We start from the raw sequence: 20911 nt of genomic DNA on the forward strand, positions 1-20911 counted from the left end.
GACTAGTAGCTACCAGTAGAACTGTCATATTGTATGTCACGGGTTCAATATTCGAGTTTAGCGGACTCTTTCTTCCCTGTTTCCCCTCCCCATCTTCAACATCAACCAAAAAAATAATTACTTAACATTTTAAAAAACCTTAAGAAAAAGATCAGTTGGAGCTGTAAAAGAATCACGAACGAATAAGAAAAATAAATAAAGATCAAACTACCCATATACTTTTTAAAGTTTTATGGTTTAACGAGCTGTAAAAGCAAAGCCACTTGATTTTTTTTATTTTATTTTTTCAATTAGTGTTCAGTACCCGCTTTGAGGCGCAATTGATCTGAATTCACACTGAAAAGTCTACTTTAGAGGATAAAACGTTTCCTACTAGAGACGACTCTGTTTGAAGGCTCAAACCCGAAAGTTATTCTTATAATTAAGTATGAAGGAGTACTTACCACTCCACAACAATGTCCTTTAGTGATAAAGCCACAAGAATTAACACCAATGGTGTCTCCATTAGCACCTACGACCCCTAAACCGTAGCTATATATAAAAAAGTTACGTAAATATAAATATATTTGATTTGTATATATGAACTGAGTACACACATGAGGGAGCCTGGCAATATTGGTGTGGTCCTAAACTGATAACGAAATGGCTGGCACAAGATAGAGAAGGTTGAAGAAACAAGATGGTGATATATATTTGTATATATAGACTAGGAGTAGACTGATACTACTAGAGTGGTCCTCTTAACTGATTCTTGCACCATATTTAGGTTCTTGCTTCTATGTAAATATTATTCTTTCTCCCGAGCACCCCCACCCTTTCCGTGGATGGCGATGTTTTGAAATTCTAGTAAGAGGATTCAAAAAATCGAAAAAATTTCACTGTTGTGATTTGTGTTGAAATACATTGTTGACGCGGAAACGATAAAAACACAGTAATTAATGTGGTTCGGATCGATGTGATCCTAGTCCACGGAGAATGGCCGGCACTTTTATTAATATCAAGGGAGAAAGTAAGTTACAAGATTGAATACTCTTAGGTTATATATTTTGTCCTTAATAAATCCTAGCTAGCATGTGTTTATACTACTAGGTCTAATCCTTTCCTAGAAAGGATCTAAATCTCAATCACACTCGAAAACCGACAAAGAAAAAAAGTTTCCTTTTATTTCTTTCCTCTTTTGAGTAGGAATTGGCTTGAATATCTTCTCAACTTCACAATCTCAACCTTGAGATGAATTTCGAGCTTCCTTATGAACGTCATTCCGGCAAATGTCTCTTAGCCTACATGAGCTAACTCCGTGTAGGAAACAAGAGACACTAACCGAAACCTTGTACATACTAGTAGCTCTACCTTGCCCTGCCGTTCTCCACCCTGATGCATCAGTTGATGCGAACTCCTGCCAAATTCATACAATGACTGAACTTGACAAGAGCAACCACCCTAGTCAACATATCCGATGCGTTGTCCTTTGTGTCAACCTTCAAGACCTTAACTGTGCCTTGTTCAACAACATCACGAATAAAATGGAATCTGATATCAATGTGTTTGGCGCGATCATGAAATCTCTGATTTTTTATCAAGTGAATAGTACTCTAGCTAGCACATTTTAGAGTTTCATGTTGAACCCTACTCAATTCCGACACCAAACCTTTCAACCATATAGCCTCCTTTACTGCTTCTGTTGCTGCCATATATTCAGTTTCTGTTGTGGTCAAAGCAACTATAGACTGGAAAGTTGCCTTCCAACTTATGGCACTACCTTCAAGAGTAAAGATATAGCCCGTTGTTGATCTCCTTCTATCAAGATCACCTGCAAAATCAGAATCCACATAACCAAGGACCCAGAAGCCTTCATTTCTGATCCTACAAAAAGTTAGACCAACATTCGAAGAACCTTTAAGATATCTCAATATCCACTTAATTGCTTCTCAATATGTCTTACCCGGATTAGACATGAATCGACTTACCACACTCACTGCTTGAGCAATATCAGGCCGAGTGCAAACCATAGCATACATAATGCTACCGACTGCACTAGAATAAGGAACTTTTGACATGTACTCCACCTCTTCCTTTGATTGCGGTGCCATCAAAGAAGAAATTCTGAAATGTTGTGCTAACAGTAAAGTAACGGGTTTACATTTATTCATGCCAAACCTCTGAACTACCTTCTCAATATATTTTTTTTGTGAAAGATGTACCTCACCGTTCTTCCTGTGAATCTCCATTCCAAGGATTTTCTTAGCTTCATCTAAATATTTCATGTCAAACTCCTTACTTAGCAGTTTCTTCAAATCATTTATCTCTATCATACTATTAGCAGCAATAAGCATATCATCAATATATAACAGTAAATAAATATTTGAATTACCAGATACCGTCATGTGATACACGCAGCTATCAAATGCATTTCTCGAGAAACCTTTAGTAATCATGAATGCATCAAATCTCTTGTACCACTGTCGTGGTGACTGTTTCAAACCATATAAAGATTTCTTCAACTGACAAACCCGGTCTTCTTTTCCTTCAATAAGGAAACCCACGGACTGTTTCATAAATATCACCTCTTCAAATTCACAATGTAAGAATGCAGTTTTGACATCAAGCTGATGAAGCTTCAAGCCATAATAGGCAACCAATGCTAGTAACAAACGAATTGAGCTATGCTTCAAGACTGGTGAGAAAATTTCATTGTAGTCAATTCCCTCCTTCTGACAAAAGCCCTTAGCAACCAATCTCGCTTTGTATCTTGCATCTTCTACACCCGGAATGCCATCTTTTTTTCTGAAGACCCATTTGCAACCAACAGTTCTCTTCCCCTTTGGTAGACTCACCAAATCCCATATCTGGTTCTTGTGCAGAGACTCCATCTCTTTGGTCGTAGCTAAACGTCATTGATCAGTTTTACCACACATAGTAGCTTCTGTATAGCTTGAGGGTTCCAGATCCTTTATTTCCTCCTCGGCAGTAGCTAATGCATCGGCCACAAGATTAGCTTGCGAAAGCTGAGGATAATATTTTGGATTAGGCTTCGGAGTTCATTTGTCCCTTCCAGTAGCTATAATATATGGTTCACCTTAAGGTACTACTGTGTGAGCTTTTTCATTATCTAACTCCACCTGAGTCACTTGATCCTCCTACTGGGTGAGTTTTACATTTTCCTCTACCGTTTCTGGTGTAAGAACTTCTGTCCTTCAAACTCAATAGAAGTCTTTCTAGGATCAAGCATAGAGGCCTCATCAAAAGTAACATCTCTACCGATTACAAACTTCAGAGGATCTAAACTCCATATTCTATATCCTTTTACCCCTTCAACATATCCCATAAATAAAAAAATTTGAGGTCTAGGTTCTAGTTTTCCATCACTTACATAATAATATGCGGGACATCCAAAGATTCTTAAGTACGAGTAATCAGACAGTTTACCTGACCATACCTCATTTGGAGTTTTGAAGTCAATCATCGACGCTGGAGAACGATTAACAACATAACAAGCAGTATTTACTGCTTCCGCCCGGAACTCCTTAGGCACCTTAGCATTAGACAGCATACATCGTGCTTTCTCAAGAAGAGTGCGACTCATCCTTTCAGCTACTCCATTATGTTGTGGTGATATGCCTAACAGTTCTATGTCTCTATACACCATGAATCTTGCAGAAATTGTCAAACTCTTCATTGTAAAACTCCAAGCCATTATCTATTCAAAGACAATTAATCTTTCTATCACACTGATTTTTAATTAATGTCTTCCAGTTTTTTAAATTCTCAAAGACATCACTTTTAGCCTTTAAGAAGTATACCCAAACCTTGTGTGAAAAATCATCAATGAAAGTAAAAAGACACCTCTTTCCACCCTTGGATGGAACCTGAGATGGACCCCATAAATCTGAATGAATATAGTCAAGTACCCCTTCGGTTTTATGCTTGCCTGTGCTAAAGCTGACCCGTTTATTCTTTCCAAGGACACAATGTTAACAAAAATCAAGTGTACTAATCTTCTCACCTTTCAAAAGGTTTCAGTTGCTCAAAATTGCCAACCTCCTCTCGCCCATGTGACCTAATCTCATATGCCACATCTTATCCTTGTCATCATCTGATAAATGTGAGGTTGCAATATTCGCAGTAACTAGAATGGTGCTGCCCATAAGTACATAAAGACTACCCTCCAATTTGGCCTTTAACATGACCAGAGAACCCTTGGTCACCTTGCAGATTCTACCTTCACCCGCATGCTTATATCCGAGCTCATCAAGAGTACCAAAAGAGATCAGATTCTTTTTCATATCAGGAACATGTCAAACATTAGACAATATTCTTATGATGCCGTCATGACACTGTATAAGGGCTGAACTAATGCCTGCTATTTCACATACTGCATCATTACCCATAAGTATAATCCCACTCGTCTACTCATTGCTAGTAAACCAATCCTTTCTGAAGCACATGTGAAAGGTACAAGCTGAATCTAAAATCCACTTGTGTGTCTGAATGTCATCTGTTGAAGCAGTTAGCACATAATCTTTTCCAGATGTCCGAGCTACATGAACCGTAGATGCACTGGCTGTTGTTTTATCAATCTTCTTATTCGGGCAATCCCTCTCAAAGTGACCCTTTTGATGAAAACCCCAACATTCAACATCCTTCCTACTCACCCTTTTCTTAGACTTTGACCTAGTTACTGATTTACCTCTCCCTCTTTGGCTCGAGCGACCTCTAACTGTCAAACCCTCACCATGGCCCTCTTTCTCACCATTGTTGATATGATTTCTTAATTCATCTGTATCCAATGCATGTCTTACCATCTGTAACGTGACTACCTCCTTACTATACAACATTGAATTAACTACGTCTTTGTACGCCGGTGATAATGAAAATAGTAGAGTGCACGCTAGTTCTTCGTCTCCCACTTTAATATCAGCATGAGTAAGATCCATAGCCAATTTATTAAAAGCATCAAGATGATCCTATAAAGTTTTACCTGTCTCCATCTTGAAGGTGTTAAATGCTGCCTTAACAACATTCTAGTTGTTATTGATTTCTTTTGGTAGAGATCTTCAAGTTTCTTCCACAAACTTGCAGCTGTTTTCTTGATACTGACTTCATATAACACGCTGTCTAATAAGGATAATTGAATTGCGCTAAACGCATCCATCTCAATCTTCTGCTTCTCGGCCTCTTTTGTATTTTAGGGATACAAGTCGTCCAAAGCATAGACTGATCCTTTACTCTGTAACAACGCCATGATCTTGATCTTCCAGATGTTGAAGTTATTACTTCGCCCATCAAAATTTGCTACCTCAAACTTCATAGATGTCATAGTCTCCTCGTCTCCTAGATCTCACAACCTGTAGTCTCTTGATACCAATTGTTGGCGCGGAAATGATAGAAACACAGTAATTAACGTGGTTCGGATAGATGTGATCCTAGTCCACGGAGAACGGCCGACACTTTTATTAATATCAAGGGAGAAAGTAAGTTACAAGATTGAATACTCTTAGGTTTTATGTTCTATCCTTAATAAATCATAGCTAGCATGTATTTATACTACTAGGTCTAATCCTTTCCCGGAAAGGATCTAAATCCCAATCACACTCGAAAACCAACATAGAAAAAAAAGTTTCCTTTTATTTCTTTCCTCTTTTGAGTAGGAATTGGCTTGAATATCTTCTCAACTTCACATATATATTATTAGTCACGCGTTTAAATATAATATTTATTAAAAATTAATAATAGATACAGTATTTTTAGATAATGTAAATATTACTATTAATCTTTCTCCCACACTGTCTCTCCCTTTATCCTCTCTATCATGACGATGAAATACCATTAATATTACACTCACTACTACTACTTTTTCTTTTTTTTTGTGTTAACGGATTTGGACTTAGAATAAATATATACTCAAACTTTGCAAGGAGTAGCTTATCGAACCCACTTGAGTATTTTAGAAGTGAAATTTTTACAACCCCTTAGAGACCAGCCAATTATTGGAATTTTCGTTATAGTTTAGGGGATTAAATATAACACGAGCCAAATTAATGGGTGCACTGTGACGCCTTCAATATTTTCATGTACAAGACGCCGTGTACTTTCATTATTACTTAAGTAATTTGGCAATATACCCAAAAGAAAATTAAGTAAATTTGGCATAAAGGTCTGTGATGTGAGATTGTTGAAATTCATCTCGTTGTGATTGAAGAAATCTCTAGAAATAAAAGATTTATTGTAATAAGCTAATCAAATAATTCATGGCAAGCTAGTTTATAATTACTAGAACTTAAAAGGTGTTACATATTGTCGTTTGCACATAATATTGTGATTACTAAAAAGTAAAAACATAACTTCCTCTATTGGCATTGGAATATTGGATAGGTAAGCTTTTTGCTTATTGTGGACAATAGATATGTTTCATTGCAAATAATGGGAAGGGTACGTTATATTGATGTGCCTAATTGGATCATTCAAGTTCCATCAGGTCACGTCATGTTGATGTGCCAAATTGGATCATTTCATCAAGTCACATACCGATGACCACATTAAACTCAGGGGCGGAGCTACCTGGTCCCGAGGGGTGTCAGCGACACCCCTTCGCCGGAAAATTACGTTGTATAGGTATGTGAAATTCTGATTTGATACATATATGTATTACTATTGACATCTTTTGTAATAAGTTGAGGGTTTAGCCGAGTGGTTGAGGGGTGTTAAAGGTTCAGGCTAACAAGGTTGCGTGTTCGATCCCAGTTGGCGACATGCTTATTTTTTTGACTTCAGGCCTTTTTTAAAAAAAAAAATTGACACCCCTTAATAAAATTCCTGGCTCCGCCACTGATTTAAACTATTCATGTGATCGAGAGCCTTCATAGTTCAGAGTTAACAACGCAATTATAGGAGTGAAACTACATATCTCGCCTTAGCAGGTGAACTTAACCACAGAATTATATTGTATAGTGGACAGTATATGTGATGGAGACGCAAAATCTTCATCAATAACGTATGAAATCAGCCATAGAATTCCAAGTAATTCAAATTCTTTTTTGGTTAGTGCAAATACATTTCATTGTCAAGGGATAGGTGTATTATCCATTTTGAGTAAATAAATGGCATAGTCATGAGAGAGGGTAACAGAAATGCAAGGAAAGAAGAGAAATTTGCATATTGCAGGCAGGCAACACTCATTTATTAGTCTGTTTCTGTTTCTATTAAAAGAAAAGTCAAACGAAGATAGCTCTCATATGGACCTATCCTATCAAAATCTCAGTTGCTTTCTTCTTTTCTGTTAATAAATATTTTGTTTGTTGTTTTGGAGTAATGGTCCAGACTTATTTTTCTTTAAAAGCTTTAAAAGAAAAATCGAGAAATTTTCACAGACGGTTACGTATGGTTCAAAACTTGATAGATAACAAATTTGATACTCAATTTTTCTACAAATACTATTAGTTTTTTGTCTGCCGTAGGATAAATACAGATAATTTAGCTTTATTTTGGAAGAGAAGGGTCCCATTCAACTTGATTAACCAACAACAACATACCCAGTGAAATCCCACAATGTGGGATCTGGAGAGGGTAAAGTGTACGCAGACCTTACCCCTATCTCGAAAGATAGGGAGGCTGTTTTCAAAAGACCCTCGGCTCAAGAGAAAACACAGCAAGAAAAGGTCAGATAAGCACAAGCAGTTCAAAGCAAAATGAAAATGAAACTAAAGAAAGCGAAAAAGTCATGATAGAGCAGTCTGAGAAAAGGAAGCAATAGCTCTCACAGATAAATAAGATAATCGAAGTACAAGAAACAACATATAGTAGCAAGAATCAAAGGACAATAGACTATAGATCAAACCTGCGACTACTTACTATCCTTCTACCCTAATCTGAGTCCTTCATAACCTCCTATCTAAGGTCATGTCCTCGGTAAGCTAGAACTGCGCCATGTCCTATCTAAGCACCTCTCCCTAATACTTTTTCGGCCTACCTCTACCTCTTCTGAAACCATCCATAACTAACCTCTCACACCTCCTCGCTGGGGCATCTCTGTCTCTCCTCCTCACATGCCCAAACCATCTCAGTCTCGCTTCCCGCATCTTATCCTCCACGGATGCCACTCCCACCTTATCCCGGATATCTTCATTCATAATCCTATCTCGCCTGGTGTGTCCACACATCCACACAAAATGATTAGCCAATTTAACGAAATACTCTTTTTTCTTAATGTCTTTCCTTTTCTCCAGAGTGGAAATATTGTTCAGTTTAAAAATCAAGTAAAGGATTGTCAACTTTTCTTTTTAGTTCTCTTTCGGCAAAGACTAGAAGAGAGGGTTATTATTACAATGCCTGGGACAGAAAAAGATGATAATCTTTACTTTGGACTTTGGACTTTGGACTTTGGAGGCTTTTTGTGCTTCTGTTGACTGAATTTAATACTATATATGTAGTTTAACTTCATTTTTTTTTTAAAACTATTGAAGCAATATGTGTAGCAGAACACCACTTGACAAGTCAATGGGAGTGGTTGTAGGATAAAATAATCATCGCATTGTGCGGTAAATCAAAAATCTGATGTGAAATTTTCATGGATCTCTGTTAAAAGAACTACATAACTAAAAGAATATTTGTAACAGGTCCTGAAATCGATCTCCCCATGCTAATAGCCAATCATTAGAAAATTAAATCAATATATTGAAAGATAGGTGGAGGACATATATAATGACGGGGTCACATCGACCAAATTTATGGACCACTCTATTTTCTTGCCAAAAGAAATTACTAGTATCAGCTAATTAAAATTTTGTCTGTATCATGGCAGCTAGGCAATTCCAAGTGATCATGTGCCAGTTACAAGAAAATAATGCAATGAATGGAAGGTATCAAAGGAGAAATAACATGAAACTCTCAATATTACCAAATAAACAATCAACAATTGTGAAAAAAATAGTAAAAGATAAAGAAAAAGAACCGACCAACAAACTTTTCAAAGACAAATGATGGAAATGACTACTTGGCTTCAACATCACAAAATCGTTGGTGGAATTTCCTACATGTCCAAAATATTTATGACTTGATTGGAATTTCAACAAGGAATTTGAAGGGAAAAACTTTCAAGATCTAGAAAATATACAACTCTAATTCTCAAATTAAAATTTAATTTACTCCTTTCGGAAACCAGATAATTTAGTACCAAAAAATACATAGAAAACCTTATTTTCAGAAGATCTTTTCAGCATATAGTTAACAAAGATTAGTGAAAATCCAATTGTCCTGGTTTTTTGGTCTCTATCACTACTTATAACTCTATTAATCTAACATCTTTAGTCGAAAAGGAGTAGAAGTAGAGGCCTCAAAGAAAAACAAGAAACAGTGAACAAGATCAGAAATTTCAATGGTCTAGAAACTCAGGATACATTCATAATTATTCAATTGTGATTTGGGAAGAGAAATACACTAGATGGGAACAAGTATATAGAACTACAAGCTGGAAAAGGAATAAAGAGAAAGAGAAAGATACAGAAAGAAAAACTACCATAAATGCCCTATGGAGGCGAATAAGTCGGTGTGGTTTTCCACTTGAAGTGAGCTTAGGAACATGCTACATTGCTCAGCTAGGGGTCAACAGACCCAAATATTGGGTCCTTAACTCCTGAATAATCTAATGCTAATCTACAACATCCTAAGGCTACAAAATTTGAGGAAGATCAAGAATCTTCTTGACTTTGTGAAGTAAGGGAATTAGCACATGTAAGCAAGAGATTGTAGAGGTTCTCTGCTGTGGGACGGTCATCTGGATCCTTCTCAGTACACCAACAATAAATAGAAACGAGAAATCTCAGGATACGAGATTCAGATTGTTTCTTGTCAAGGTCCGAGCCAGAACAAGACTTTGCTAGATCCTCTAGCTCAGATTTGGATGCGGCCATTGCCTCTAGTTCTTCGGGTAGTTGTGACCGTTTACCCGCCTGCATGAGTTAACAAGAATTACATTGTTTTCTACTACCATTTAAAGCTAACCAAACAAACAAGTAAAAAAAAGTGTCATAATGAAAATTGTCCAGTGGTACTTCCAGCATACTTAGAACATTACTAGATCAAAGGTTAGAGATAAAGACATACCTGAAGAGAATTGTGGATATCTAACTCAGATGACTCTGAGTAAGGAAGTTGAAGTGTTAACAATTCCAGAAGGACGCACCCAAAGGACCAGATATCAGCACCCTACATCCAAAGATAAACAAGTAAAAACCTAGTTCGGAAGACCTTTGAAGATATTAAGCTAGAAATGCAGTTAGACATGCCAAAAAACTCTTAATTTGTCTTTCAAGTCACCAACTCAAAGCCAATTAAACCCATTTGTTTAACGTTGAAAGAAAAAAAATATTATAAAGGAAATTAGCACCCATAACACCTTTTTATTTGTCGAATAACCCATTTTAACCAATTTACCCTGCTAGTGAATTTGGGGAGGATACGGGTGAAATAGTCCACCCGCCCCCTACTAACATTTTTGGTGATTAGCTCCAAAAATTGAGTTTTCAAGATCCTCCTAGCATTTCAACCATTGAACCAGTTAGCTCCTCAATCTAACTATTAGCTTTCATCTACCTATCAAAAAGGGGAACCTGCCAAGTCAAAGCAAGAAGAGCCTTTTTTATATCGAAGTGACCCATCTAACCCGGAGTTGAAGACCTTTTCAATTTCAAGGAAGTGAGAGAGTTAAAATTAAAACCCCCACCCAAAAAAAAAAAAAGCCAAAAGATACATCTTCTGACATTATCCTAATATAATAATAGTCTCTCAAAAACAAATAAAATTATCCTCCATCTCCAAGTTATATTCAAGTATAAAAAAAATGAGGAAAACTAAAAAAAATAAACGACCACGAAATTCAGGTGGAAAATTTGAATATGTCAATAACTACATATTTTTGCTCTTTAATCTGTAGCAGTACAACAATCGAGCAGATAGAATATGCCTTCTTTTCTAGCTTAAAACATAAAAAAGCGGAGTTAATAATTAAAGAGATAAAGCTGAATTCTAATAAAGGAATGACTGATATATCAGTTTTTAGTAGAAAATGCATGTCTTTTGAAGGTGGTAATTTTTGGTTGTGTTTAATTGATTTCAACCAAGACTACAACTACGCCTCAGTCCCTACCAAGTTGGGTCGGCTATATGAATCCCCACATTCATTTAAACTCATTTCAAAGACAACGTACACAATTCTTGGGGAAGGACATCAAGACAGAATTTGAAAAAGAGGAGGGAAAGAGCAAAACAGAAAATGTGTCAACTGCATCTGCAAATCATTGTTCATATCAAGATGGGATAAAAGAAAGGAGTAAAAGTCGCAAATCAAGAGGATGAAGCGAACGGTGTATTAATTTCTTCTTTTCTGAGTTGCAAAGGCACTACAGGAAAACCTTACCAACCCATAGATGTTGCGCTTTTTCATCGCCTGAAAGACCTCAGGAGCCATCCAACGAGGTGTACCAACACATACATCCGGTGGAGGAATTCCATTATGGGCAATGCAGCAAGTATGTAAGTATGAACGAAGGGGAATCGCCATATCGAAGTCACATAGCTTTACTGTAGGGGTACCATCAGCTCTCTTCTTATCCAGATCTATCAGGATGTTTTCACTTTTTATATCACGATGTATGATATGCCTAGAATGAAGCTCTGTCAATGCATTTGTTACATCCCGGGCAATAAATACCGACAGCTTAACGGGAAGACGCTTCTCACCAGCATTAGATAGCTTATCTACATATTTCTGTCAGTTAAGGACAAGAAAGCAAAATGAGCTGAATAAAAAAGGCAATCAGGTGTTATTTATCCCCAATAAAGTCGAGGACAGTCCAGTAGAAAAAGAGTTTAAGGAAACATTTACCTTTAGTGAACCCCCTTTAATGTGCTCCATCAAGATGGCAGACTGCAAAGTACGACTTTCTGAACTGCCATCTGATGAAGGAGCCCATCTAGAAGATATTTGATGGCCATAATATTTGACAATGCACGAACTATTTAAGACACCCAACACCCTAACTTCTCCAATGCAGTTAAACTCAAAATTCCTAATCTCATCCGCCAAAGACTTGGATACCTCTAAAGTTCGCACCTGCAGCAGCAAAAACGTTCATTCAATCATCCAAACCTCAACCCTAAACTAGTTGGTATCATTCATATGAATCTTCTATATTCATGCCGCTCAAAATTAAGGTTAGTCAAGCAAAACAAATAAAAATAATTCAACTATACATCGTCACTAAAGATGTTAACCGAAAAAAATTCCCACAGCCATTGATATAATAAGTGTCATTAATCAAGTTTTATCAGCAGATAAATGAAGAATTTGCAAAATGAAGAGCATATGTCTGCAAAATAATGGATTCCGGCTGAATAACAGAATAAGTCAAAAAAGATGTTTTTCTTCTTATCTATTTCCAAAACAGATCAAAAGCGTTAGACCAGAAAATTCATTTTCTAATAGCTGTTTCTTTTCCAGGTGAGTTAACACATATACATGCTGGAATTCAGCCACTCTAAGACTAGAATGTTTAGATGATTTAATTCAAGTAACAATGACTTGACAGTCGGACCAAAAAAAAGTTCGAAGTTGAGTGGAGAAAGGAAATAAGTAACGACAAAGGAAAATACTACTCAGCATGTGACAGATATGCTAAAGTTTGAACTTAGATTTGAGAATAAGAACTCAGGTATATTTGCATAATAATAAATGCAGAGCTTAAAAGCAATCAGGAACCACACCTTTGCCAGAGTCTCATGAGATCCCAATTTACACTGGATGAGGGTTGAGGAAGGAGCTTTATGAATTTTATCAGAACCCGATAGAGAAGGAAAAGAGCTAACTTGACCGGGAGTACCATCTGGCACAACTGGAACATTTATCCGGCTTAGTGGAACATACCTGAAAGAAACAGCAAGCTCAGTGATTGAGAACAGAATCAGCAATCAATCATAATCATCTACCCAACGGCTTCTACAACAGGACATGTTTTGGGTTATGAGACCATCAAGCCAGAAAAACAGAAAAGACATCGTTAGTGAGGCATCGACCTATGTGGTTTGGATGATTCGAAATAGGTTTTGATCAGCTCTTTTAAATGGTACCCTCACTCAAGACAATCTCCAGAAGAAGGGTAGTCAGATAGCCAGTAGATGCTTCATGTGCCACCTTACAGATGAGACAGTGAACCACTTGTTCTTACATTGCCCTGTGGCAACAGACATTTGGTCCGTGTATTGTGCAGTTTTTGGCAATAGCTGGTCAACACCACTCACCCTAAAAGAAGCAGTTGCAAGTTGGAATCCATGGAAAGTGGATAGATCCATCAAGAAAATCTGGCAAATGGTACCAGCCTGTATATTCTGGTGTATTTGGATGGAAAGAAACAGCAGGTGTCATGATGGGATTTCAACTCCTAACTGCTCCCTGAGATCTAAAAGCTTACTGTATCTTTTTAGTTGGAGCAACCTTTCCCCTGTAAATGATGCAATTTCCCTTTTAGATTTCATTAGTTCCCTCTCGATGGCTTAACAGCCTTGATTTTTGCTATAGGTTTTAACTCCCAGATCTTACTTATTTTTTTGTTTTATGGAGTTATCACCTACTTTTTCTCTGTAACTTTCTTGCATCTACTTGATGCTTTTCAATACAACCACTTACTTCATCAAAAAAAAAAAAAAAAAAAAAGGTTTTGATCAGTCAAATAAGTGATATTCAATACCCGCAAGGGTGGCTCAGTTGGTTGAGCATGGGTCTTTCATAATGGAGGTCTCAGGTTCGAAACCCCCTGCTAACGACAGCGGGGGATTTGCCTTCTGGGTCGAGCTCGTCGCACAGGGCTTGCCTAGTGCGGATTACCTCTCCTGTGTGGTTTGCGAGCTATTGCACAGGAGCTGGGTTTACCCTGTGCGCACCCAAAGGGTAGCGGCTGCGGGTTCCCAAGTCATCAAAAATAAGTGATATTCGATAATTTCATTTATGAACTAATTATTTTAGAGTAACAGTTAGTTGTCTGGACTACAATCGATTTTCCAGTAAGCCAAAACACAGATTATGTGTAATGAAACTAATTTAACCAGTGGCTGAAATAATCCAACCATCCTCTAAATTGGATATCAAAGTACACTTCAAAGAACAGCAGAATGAATAGAAACAGAGTGATGTCAACAGTCACTGGGATGAACCTAATATTCCAGAGCACCTAAAAAATTTCCTCTATACAAGGTAATTAATCACCACAGAATACAACCCGGGGGGTTGGGGGGGAGGGGGGGTTGTGGAGCTTTGGTAATAGAATACTACTCAAGAAGCTGGCCATTTTAACTCCAAAAAAACCAACAATCACATTGGCTAAATCAAAAATGAAAGATCTTAATACAAATGTATTTATATAAATGATTGTAGTACCAGGAGATGTCATGAAAGAAGTAACACAAAATTGGAAAATTATTTACCTGCAAAAGTATTCTGGATCTGTCTCTTCTCTGATATCAAGGGGATGGCACGCATCAACTATCATTCGAACCCATGATTCACCCCTCTTTACCACAATCACATTCCATGCATGCGGTGAAAAATCCAAATAACCCCTAACAAGCTCACAAGATATTCGAGGTTCTATTCGGTCGCACAGGTACTGCAGAAGACAAATGAAATTCATCAGTACATAATGATAGCAACATTCAGAACCACCATATCTAGTTAGAAACATGAGTGATGACAAAATACCTTCATAAGCAAGGCCCTGTGCCTACATACACCATACTGCAAACTCCCAATTGGAACAACAATAGAATTTTGCCTTGATTTTATGGAGCAAAGTGTTTTTTCACAAAGATCAAGGAAATGTACATCTCCTGAGACGCTAGGACTGTCTTTTGTGACCATGCTGGTAATGTCATCATTTCCGGTAGGGCATGTGCAGACAAAAGGCTTGCTATAGTTCGACCCAGATACTTCTTTCCTTGCCCTCTGTACAACATTACTTCTGTCACTTCCACCAAAATGATCCGACACTAAAAGTGCAAGCAGTGATGCAATTTGCAAGTTGTCTACAGCAACATGTTCTCTATCTTTAAACAGACCATCCATCTGCTTAAAATGAAAGATCAGTGCTTCAGCACGTAGAGCAATGGCATCCAGCATTTCATCTCTTTGCCTGAACAAATTAAATAAGTAATCAAAATGAATAGAAAGGCAAAGAATTCCCTGAAGTTTGTAGTTGAAGGCCATCACTGTTAATGGCATGCAAACATGGAAGTTACCTGTCAACTAAAATGACTTCCCGTGAATCAAGATGCAAATTCTGCTCATAACTCCTAAGCGACATAAATGGCCGATCTCGTCCAGCATCATAAAAGCCATCTGGTAAATAATCATCAATACCACAGAAGGACATCATGCTGTACTTACAGGATACCTCTGAATGATCCGTTGGTCTGCGGGTTTTGCATGGTTTTGGATTATCAATGACCCCATCGAGGTGCCTTTTCGATTTTGGAGGACTATTAGACGCCTCGGAAGACAGGCTTTCCTCGACCACATCAGCAGCATCAGAAAGAGAACCTACTGAAGCATCACATGTTTTACAATTCTGATTATCTATGCATGTTTCAATGGAGTCAGGAGCAACACATGAAGATCTTTCTACATAATGGTCCTCCTTTAATCTGATATGTTCGTCAACAACACTATCTAAAGAGTCTTTGCACTCAGCTTCTTCAGCAAACAGTTCTTTATCATTTGTATCGTGATCCACTATGCTTGACGAGCCTTCCACCAGAGAATTGTCAATTAGCTCAGAATGTTTGCAGGAACCACATTTCCTGCTGTTATTTAATCGCTCCTGACGAGCCCTCTGTTGCAAATAATACTGCCGCTTCCATCTCTTGGATTTTCGAGGCCGAAAACATCGATGATTGGATGATGAGCCACATAAATGACCCGACAATGTGATAGAAGCTCCTACACAATTAACAATTTACACATCAGACTTCCCGAAGGTACTACCCTTTCGCACTAGACTTCTTGGAAAGGCAATACACGAGACCCAAAGAACCAGAATGTGAAGAAAAAGCATTAGAAATAAGGAAGGGAGACGAGAGATTTCGAGGAACTCACCATTTGATGAAATCTCAGAGGTTTCTTGATCATCACCTTCAAGCACGTCCATTTCTGAAGATGAGCTGGTGAAGTCATCCTTGGACAAATCTATGAAATTCCCCTCCAAATTGCAGCATACCCGTGAAGGAATGGAACAACACCTAAGAAGCTTATTGTGCTTCAGGGAATTTCAATGAAGATATATGGGTCAGAATAAGGTAATTATAATAACATCAAGTTACCTGACTAGACAATGGAGACAAATACATTTATCAACATTAAAAGTTGATGACTCTCATGTTATAAACAACTATCGAAAAGGGGAAAAAGGAAAAGAAACTAGAAAAGAAGCCTAAAAGCAACGAGTCCGAAAAGAAACTGTAATTTCACGAACACATACCTGAAGATTGAGTCTCTGCAGATTATACATTGAAAGGAGATCAAGATTCTCCAAAGATGTTAATCTATTGTTAGAAAGGTCCAAACTCTTTAATCTTTGCAGAGAAGACAACCCCGGAGGTACTTCAATCAATTTATTATTAGCCACCTTCAGTGACAGTAAGGAGCTAAGATGAGTTACCTCAACTGGTAAATTCCTCATCTTATTGAATGAAAGATCTAGGCACTCCAAATTAGTGAGACAGGCAATTTCAGGAGGCAGGTATCTGCAGGAACAGAAAGGAACAATGGCATTATAATGGAGTACAAAGATGAAAATGGTTAAATGGTTTATAGATGTCAACTGGATCTACAACTTTATGGTTCAAAACTTTCAACCTCTAGCAACCAAAAGTAAGGCACTGCTTGTTGAAAGTCAGCAGAATGAAGATTTACCCTTTCAAATAATAAAACAATAAAATGCGATTCAAGGATATCTTTAGATATCAGACCTCATCTAACAAAAATCAAGTGTCAAACTAGTTAAACATGAATTTTATCTCAAGACTGGCGTAACTGCACCCAATAAAGGAAGAATATAAAATACAAATCCTAACACCAGTTCCAGGTCAAATCCTCCTTCCAAGTACAAAGAAGACTAATTTCCAGAGCTAACAACACTAAGCTACTACATACAACTGACAAATTACACGGTCTTGGTCACTACCCAGTGTAATCCCACAATAGTGGGGTCTGGGGAGGGTAAGATGTACACAGCCTTACCCCTACCTGGGTAGGGAGGCTGTTTCCGATTGACCCTCGGCAACCCTCCTCCTTTATCCGGGCTTGGGACCGGCAACTGACAAATTACACGGACGTAACAAAATTTCATTTAATCTGCTATTAGCTATGGTACATGCTACTGTGATGGAAAGACGTGATAGCAATAGGCTCGCACTTCTGAAGTGTTAAATGCATAGACCCCTTTGGACATCAAACCCCTTGAGGCAGCGATGCAGCATATTCTATACTTCCATACTCCAAGAATACAAACTCACTTCACATACTTCCCTTTTCTGTTTGTCCTATTGGAGCCCAGTGAAATTTAAAACATCTATAACTGTAATATTGTGTGATGCACTCGTGCATAGGCATTTCACATACACCTGCTAGTCAGAAATAGAATCGTGTCTTTAGGGACCAAAAGGCATTCCCAAATAAAATGTGGACATTGAGAGGGTATTGCCAAGAGACCACCGCAACCAATATACAGCAACTTTTTTTTTTTTTTGATGACATGGGAACCCGCAAACCCAGATCCTGTGCAATAGCTCGCAATAGGCAAGCCCCGTGCGACAGCAACTTGATGTGCCAACCAGAGTTTTAATGTCTCAAAATCTTTAACTCATTGTAGTTGCAAGGAACAATGGGATGGAGATAAAGGGAAAAGTCTTCTGGATGGTGCAGATTGCCAACCTCAAAAAATAAATTTATCCATTATAAGGGCAAACCATATAACCTCTTCAGCTATCAGATTGCATGAGGTAGAAAATAATAAGATACTGTTAACCTATCTAAGATGCCCTATAGGACAAGAAATCCCAAAAGATAAAGAGAGGAAACTCAAAGAAATAGATAAGGAACAAAACTCTTTATGTAGAAGGCAGGATAAACAATCTGACCCTTCAGCAACAGTTAGTTATGCTATGTCTAATCCTAATATCCTATAATATCCCAGTGAAACCTAACATGGCCCTAGAGTAGAAACGGATACCCTTTGAAGAATGCTAAACTGCTTCCGCCAGACAATCTCTTTTAGCACCTAAGCAGCAGTGACACAGAAAAAACAAATCTTTATTTTCTTTTTTTATCCATCTGTGTAACCACATACCAAAATTTCTTGAGGAAATCAATCTCTTTTACTTTTACTAATCATGCAAAACAGTTTATTTTGCTAGGTTATGTAAGTGTGCAAAACAAGTTTGAACTAGCAGGACTCAAAGTAAAACCATTTTCCTGCAATTACTTTTTCCCTATGTTTACCTCGGAAAAGAGGAACACAATAAACATCATGGTCTCCACATACCTAGTCCGCCTTGTATTAAATAGAAGTTTGTGTGATCACTTATCCTGATTAATGCTACTTAACTTGGGTCTTATGGTTGCAGTGTTTTAGCAATTACCTTGGTCTAGTAAATTCAAATTACTTTAAGGACTGCAGCAAAAGTGAAAAAGTGTAGAGGCAACCTTATCAATTTTGCAATAACACCAAAAGCATATGGCGTTTGTGCTACAATATAGACAAGTTCACAGAGAAACATCATGGAATGGGTATGATGTTCATACATTGAAAAAGTCAGAATCTTTATGTATCAGGTTATAGGTAATCTATACTAAACATAAGTTTGATAACATGGGAAAAGAAAGTAATAACTTGCTATAACCTCTTAATCTGCATAGTGTAAATAAATGTTACATTGTCAGTATATACCACTCGTGAAAACTCTAGTTTTAGCAATTCCCTTGGCCTAGTATATGCAAATTACTTTAAGGACTACAGCAAAAGCAAAAAAGTGTAGACGCTACCTAATCAATTTTGCAATAACACCAAAAGCATATTGACCCACAACCTGCATACAGCTTCCGTGCTACAATATAGACAAGTTCCCAGAGAAACATCGTGGAATTGGTTTAATCTTCATAAATTGACAAAGTTGGCATTTTTATGTTATCAGGTTAACTGAAATCCAATTATAGGCAATCTATACTAAACATGAGTTAAACATGGGAAAAGAAAGTAAATAACTTGCTATAACCTATTAATCTACATAGACAAGTATAAATAAGTTAAACCTTAATCAAAATAACTTAAACCTTAATAAAATAACTGGAAAACAAAAAAAGCTCTAACCTGATAGAAGAATGACAAACAGAGAGCTTAGTGAGGCACTTAAAACTCTAGTTTTACCAATTACTTTGGTCTAGTCTAGTAAATTCAGATTACTTTAAGGACTGCAGCAAAAGCGTAAAAAGTGCATATACAACCTAATTAATTTTGCAATAACACCAAAAGCATATAGCTTCCGTGCTACAATATAGACAAGTTCACAGAGAAACATCATGGAATGGGTATAACGTTCGTACATTGACAAAGTCAGAATCTTTATGTATCAGGTTAACTGAAATCCATTTATAGGTAATCTAAACTAAACATAAGTTGTGGTAACATGGTAAAAGAAAGTAAATAACTTGCTATAACCCCTTAATCAGCATAGACAGTATATATATAACTTAAATCTCAATACAATAACTATAAAAAAAAGGGGTCTAACCTGATAGAAAAATGACAAACAGATAGCTTAGTGAGTCTTTTAAGACCAGCAATATCTCTTAAAATTGGAAAAGCTGAAGGTCTTGAAGGAACTTTACATAACTCCAATTCTTTCAAACTCTTTAATTTCTGCAAATCCAATCCACTCATACCAGGCAATGATACCTTGACTTGTAAACTCTCTAATTCAACTAAATTCCTTAACTCACCATTTGGAAACAAATTAACTTCATTCCCAAAAAACTTAAGTATTTTAACCTTACCAAGTGCACCAATTGACTTAGGTATTAAATTAAATACATTTTTATACATATACAAACCCTCAACACCACCTTCTACACCTTCTAATAATGGAAAATCCAAACTTTTTCCAGAAATATCAAAACTTGAATCAAATACAGATACCATCTTGCTTGAATTGTCATCTAAACCCTTTAATTCATCAGGTACATTCTTGGATTTAGCACTTTCAGGACATTCTGAATCTTCATCAGACATATTGTATTAGGTAAAAGGAATCAAATTAGAGAGTAAGGGTGAAAGAGAGGGTTTCGTAGGGTGGAAAAGAGAAACCCTAGAATTGTTGAAGAAGAAAAGGGACTAAAGCAAGTGTAAATTATTTAAAGTGGGCTTTGTCTGCAAATTCAAAATTATTATGCGCTCTCTTTTGACCTGTAGATGTTTGTTAATTGACCGTTTCGACCCCTTAAAATAAGGGTAATGCGAATTATACTTTACCAGAAATGGCTTATATTTTTAATATTACCCAAAGTGACCTCTTTATACATTTTTATATGAGTTTGTGCATTATTTACGGTAAGTTTATAATGTTGTATATAGTTTGTACAAACCTTGATGCATAGAAAAAATATATATATATATATATTGGCTATGCGGATTTAAATAAAAAATATAATTATGTGAATGTAATATTTTATATTGAATTGTATATTATTGAAATTATCTTCTTCTTTTTTTCAATGAGGTGAGTGTTTGCTTCTCCAGAAAAAGAAAACGTTTGCTTCGAATAAAAATAATTGCAAAAACTATTTTTTAAACCAAATATTGAAATCAATTTTTTCAAA

The 20911-nt window shown here is 36.9% G+C and overlaps 1 protein-coding gene across 1 annotated transcript; it reads right to left on the reverse strand.

Annotated features, from left to right (window-relative positions):
* Positions 1–9371: 9371 nt before the first annotated feature.
* LOC132612355 (uncharacterized) lies at positions 9372–20468 on the reverse strand. The gene is made up of 11 exons (XM_060326635.1): positions 19828–20468; positions 16518–16782; positions 16136–16295; positions 15280–15979; positions 14744–15173; positions 14470–14651; positions 12757–12916; positions 11879–12106; positions 11411–11761; positions 10099–10200; positions 9372–9944 (listed from the first exon to the last, which is right to left on the reverse strand). The coding sequence occupies exons 1-11, from the start codon at positions 20322–20324 to the stop codon at positions 9684–9686; spliced, it is 3336 nt and encodes a 1111-aa protein (XP_060182618.1). The 5' UTR covers positions 20325–20468; the 3' UTR covers positions 9372–9683.
* Between the last annotated feature and the right edge of the window lie 443 nt (positions 20469–20911).

This window comes from Lycium barbarum, chromosome 9 (assembly GCF_019175385.1).
Source record: "Lycium barbarum isolate Lr01 chromosome 9, ASM1917538v2, whole genome shotgun sequence".
Taxonomy (NCBI): Eukaryota; Viridiplantae; Streptophyta; class Magnoliopsida; order Solanales; family Solanaceae; genus Lycium; species Lycium barbarum.

Excerpts from the sequence above, each read along its gene's own strand:
- LOC132612355 (XM_060326635.1), bottom strand. The coding sequence starts at position 20,324 with ATGTCTGATGAAGATTCAGAATGTCCTGAAAGTGCTAAATCCAAGAAT. Across the intron at positions 12,107-12,756 it reads CTCATGAGACTCTGGCAAAG|GTGCGAACTTTAGAGGTATC; the intron begins GTGTGGTTCCTG and ends TTGCTGCTGCAG. Across the intron at positions 11,762-11,878 it reads TTAAAGGGGGTTCACTAAAG|AAATATGTAGATAAGCTATC; the intron begins GTAAATGTTTCC and ends CTTAACTGACAG.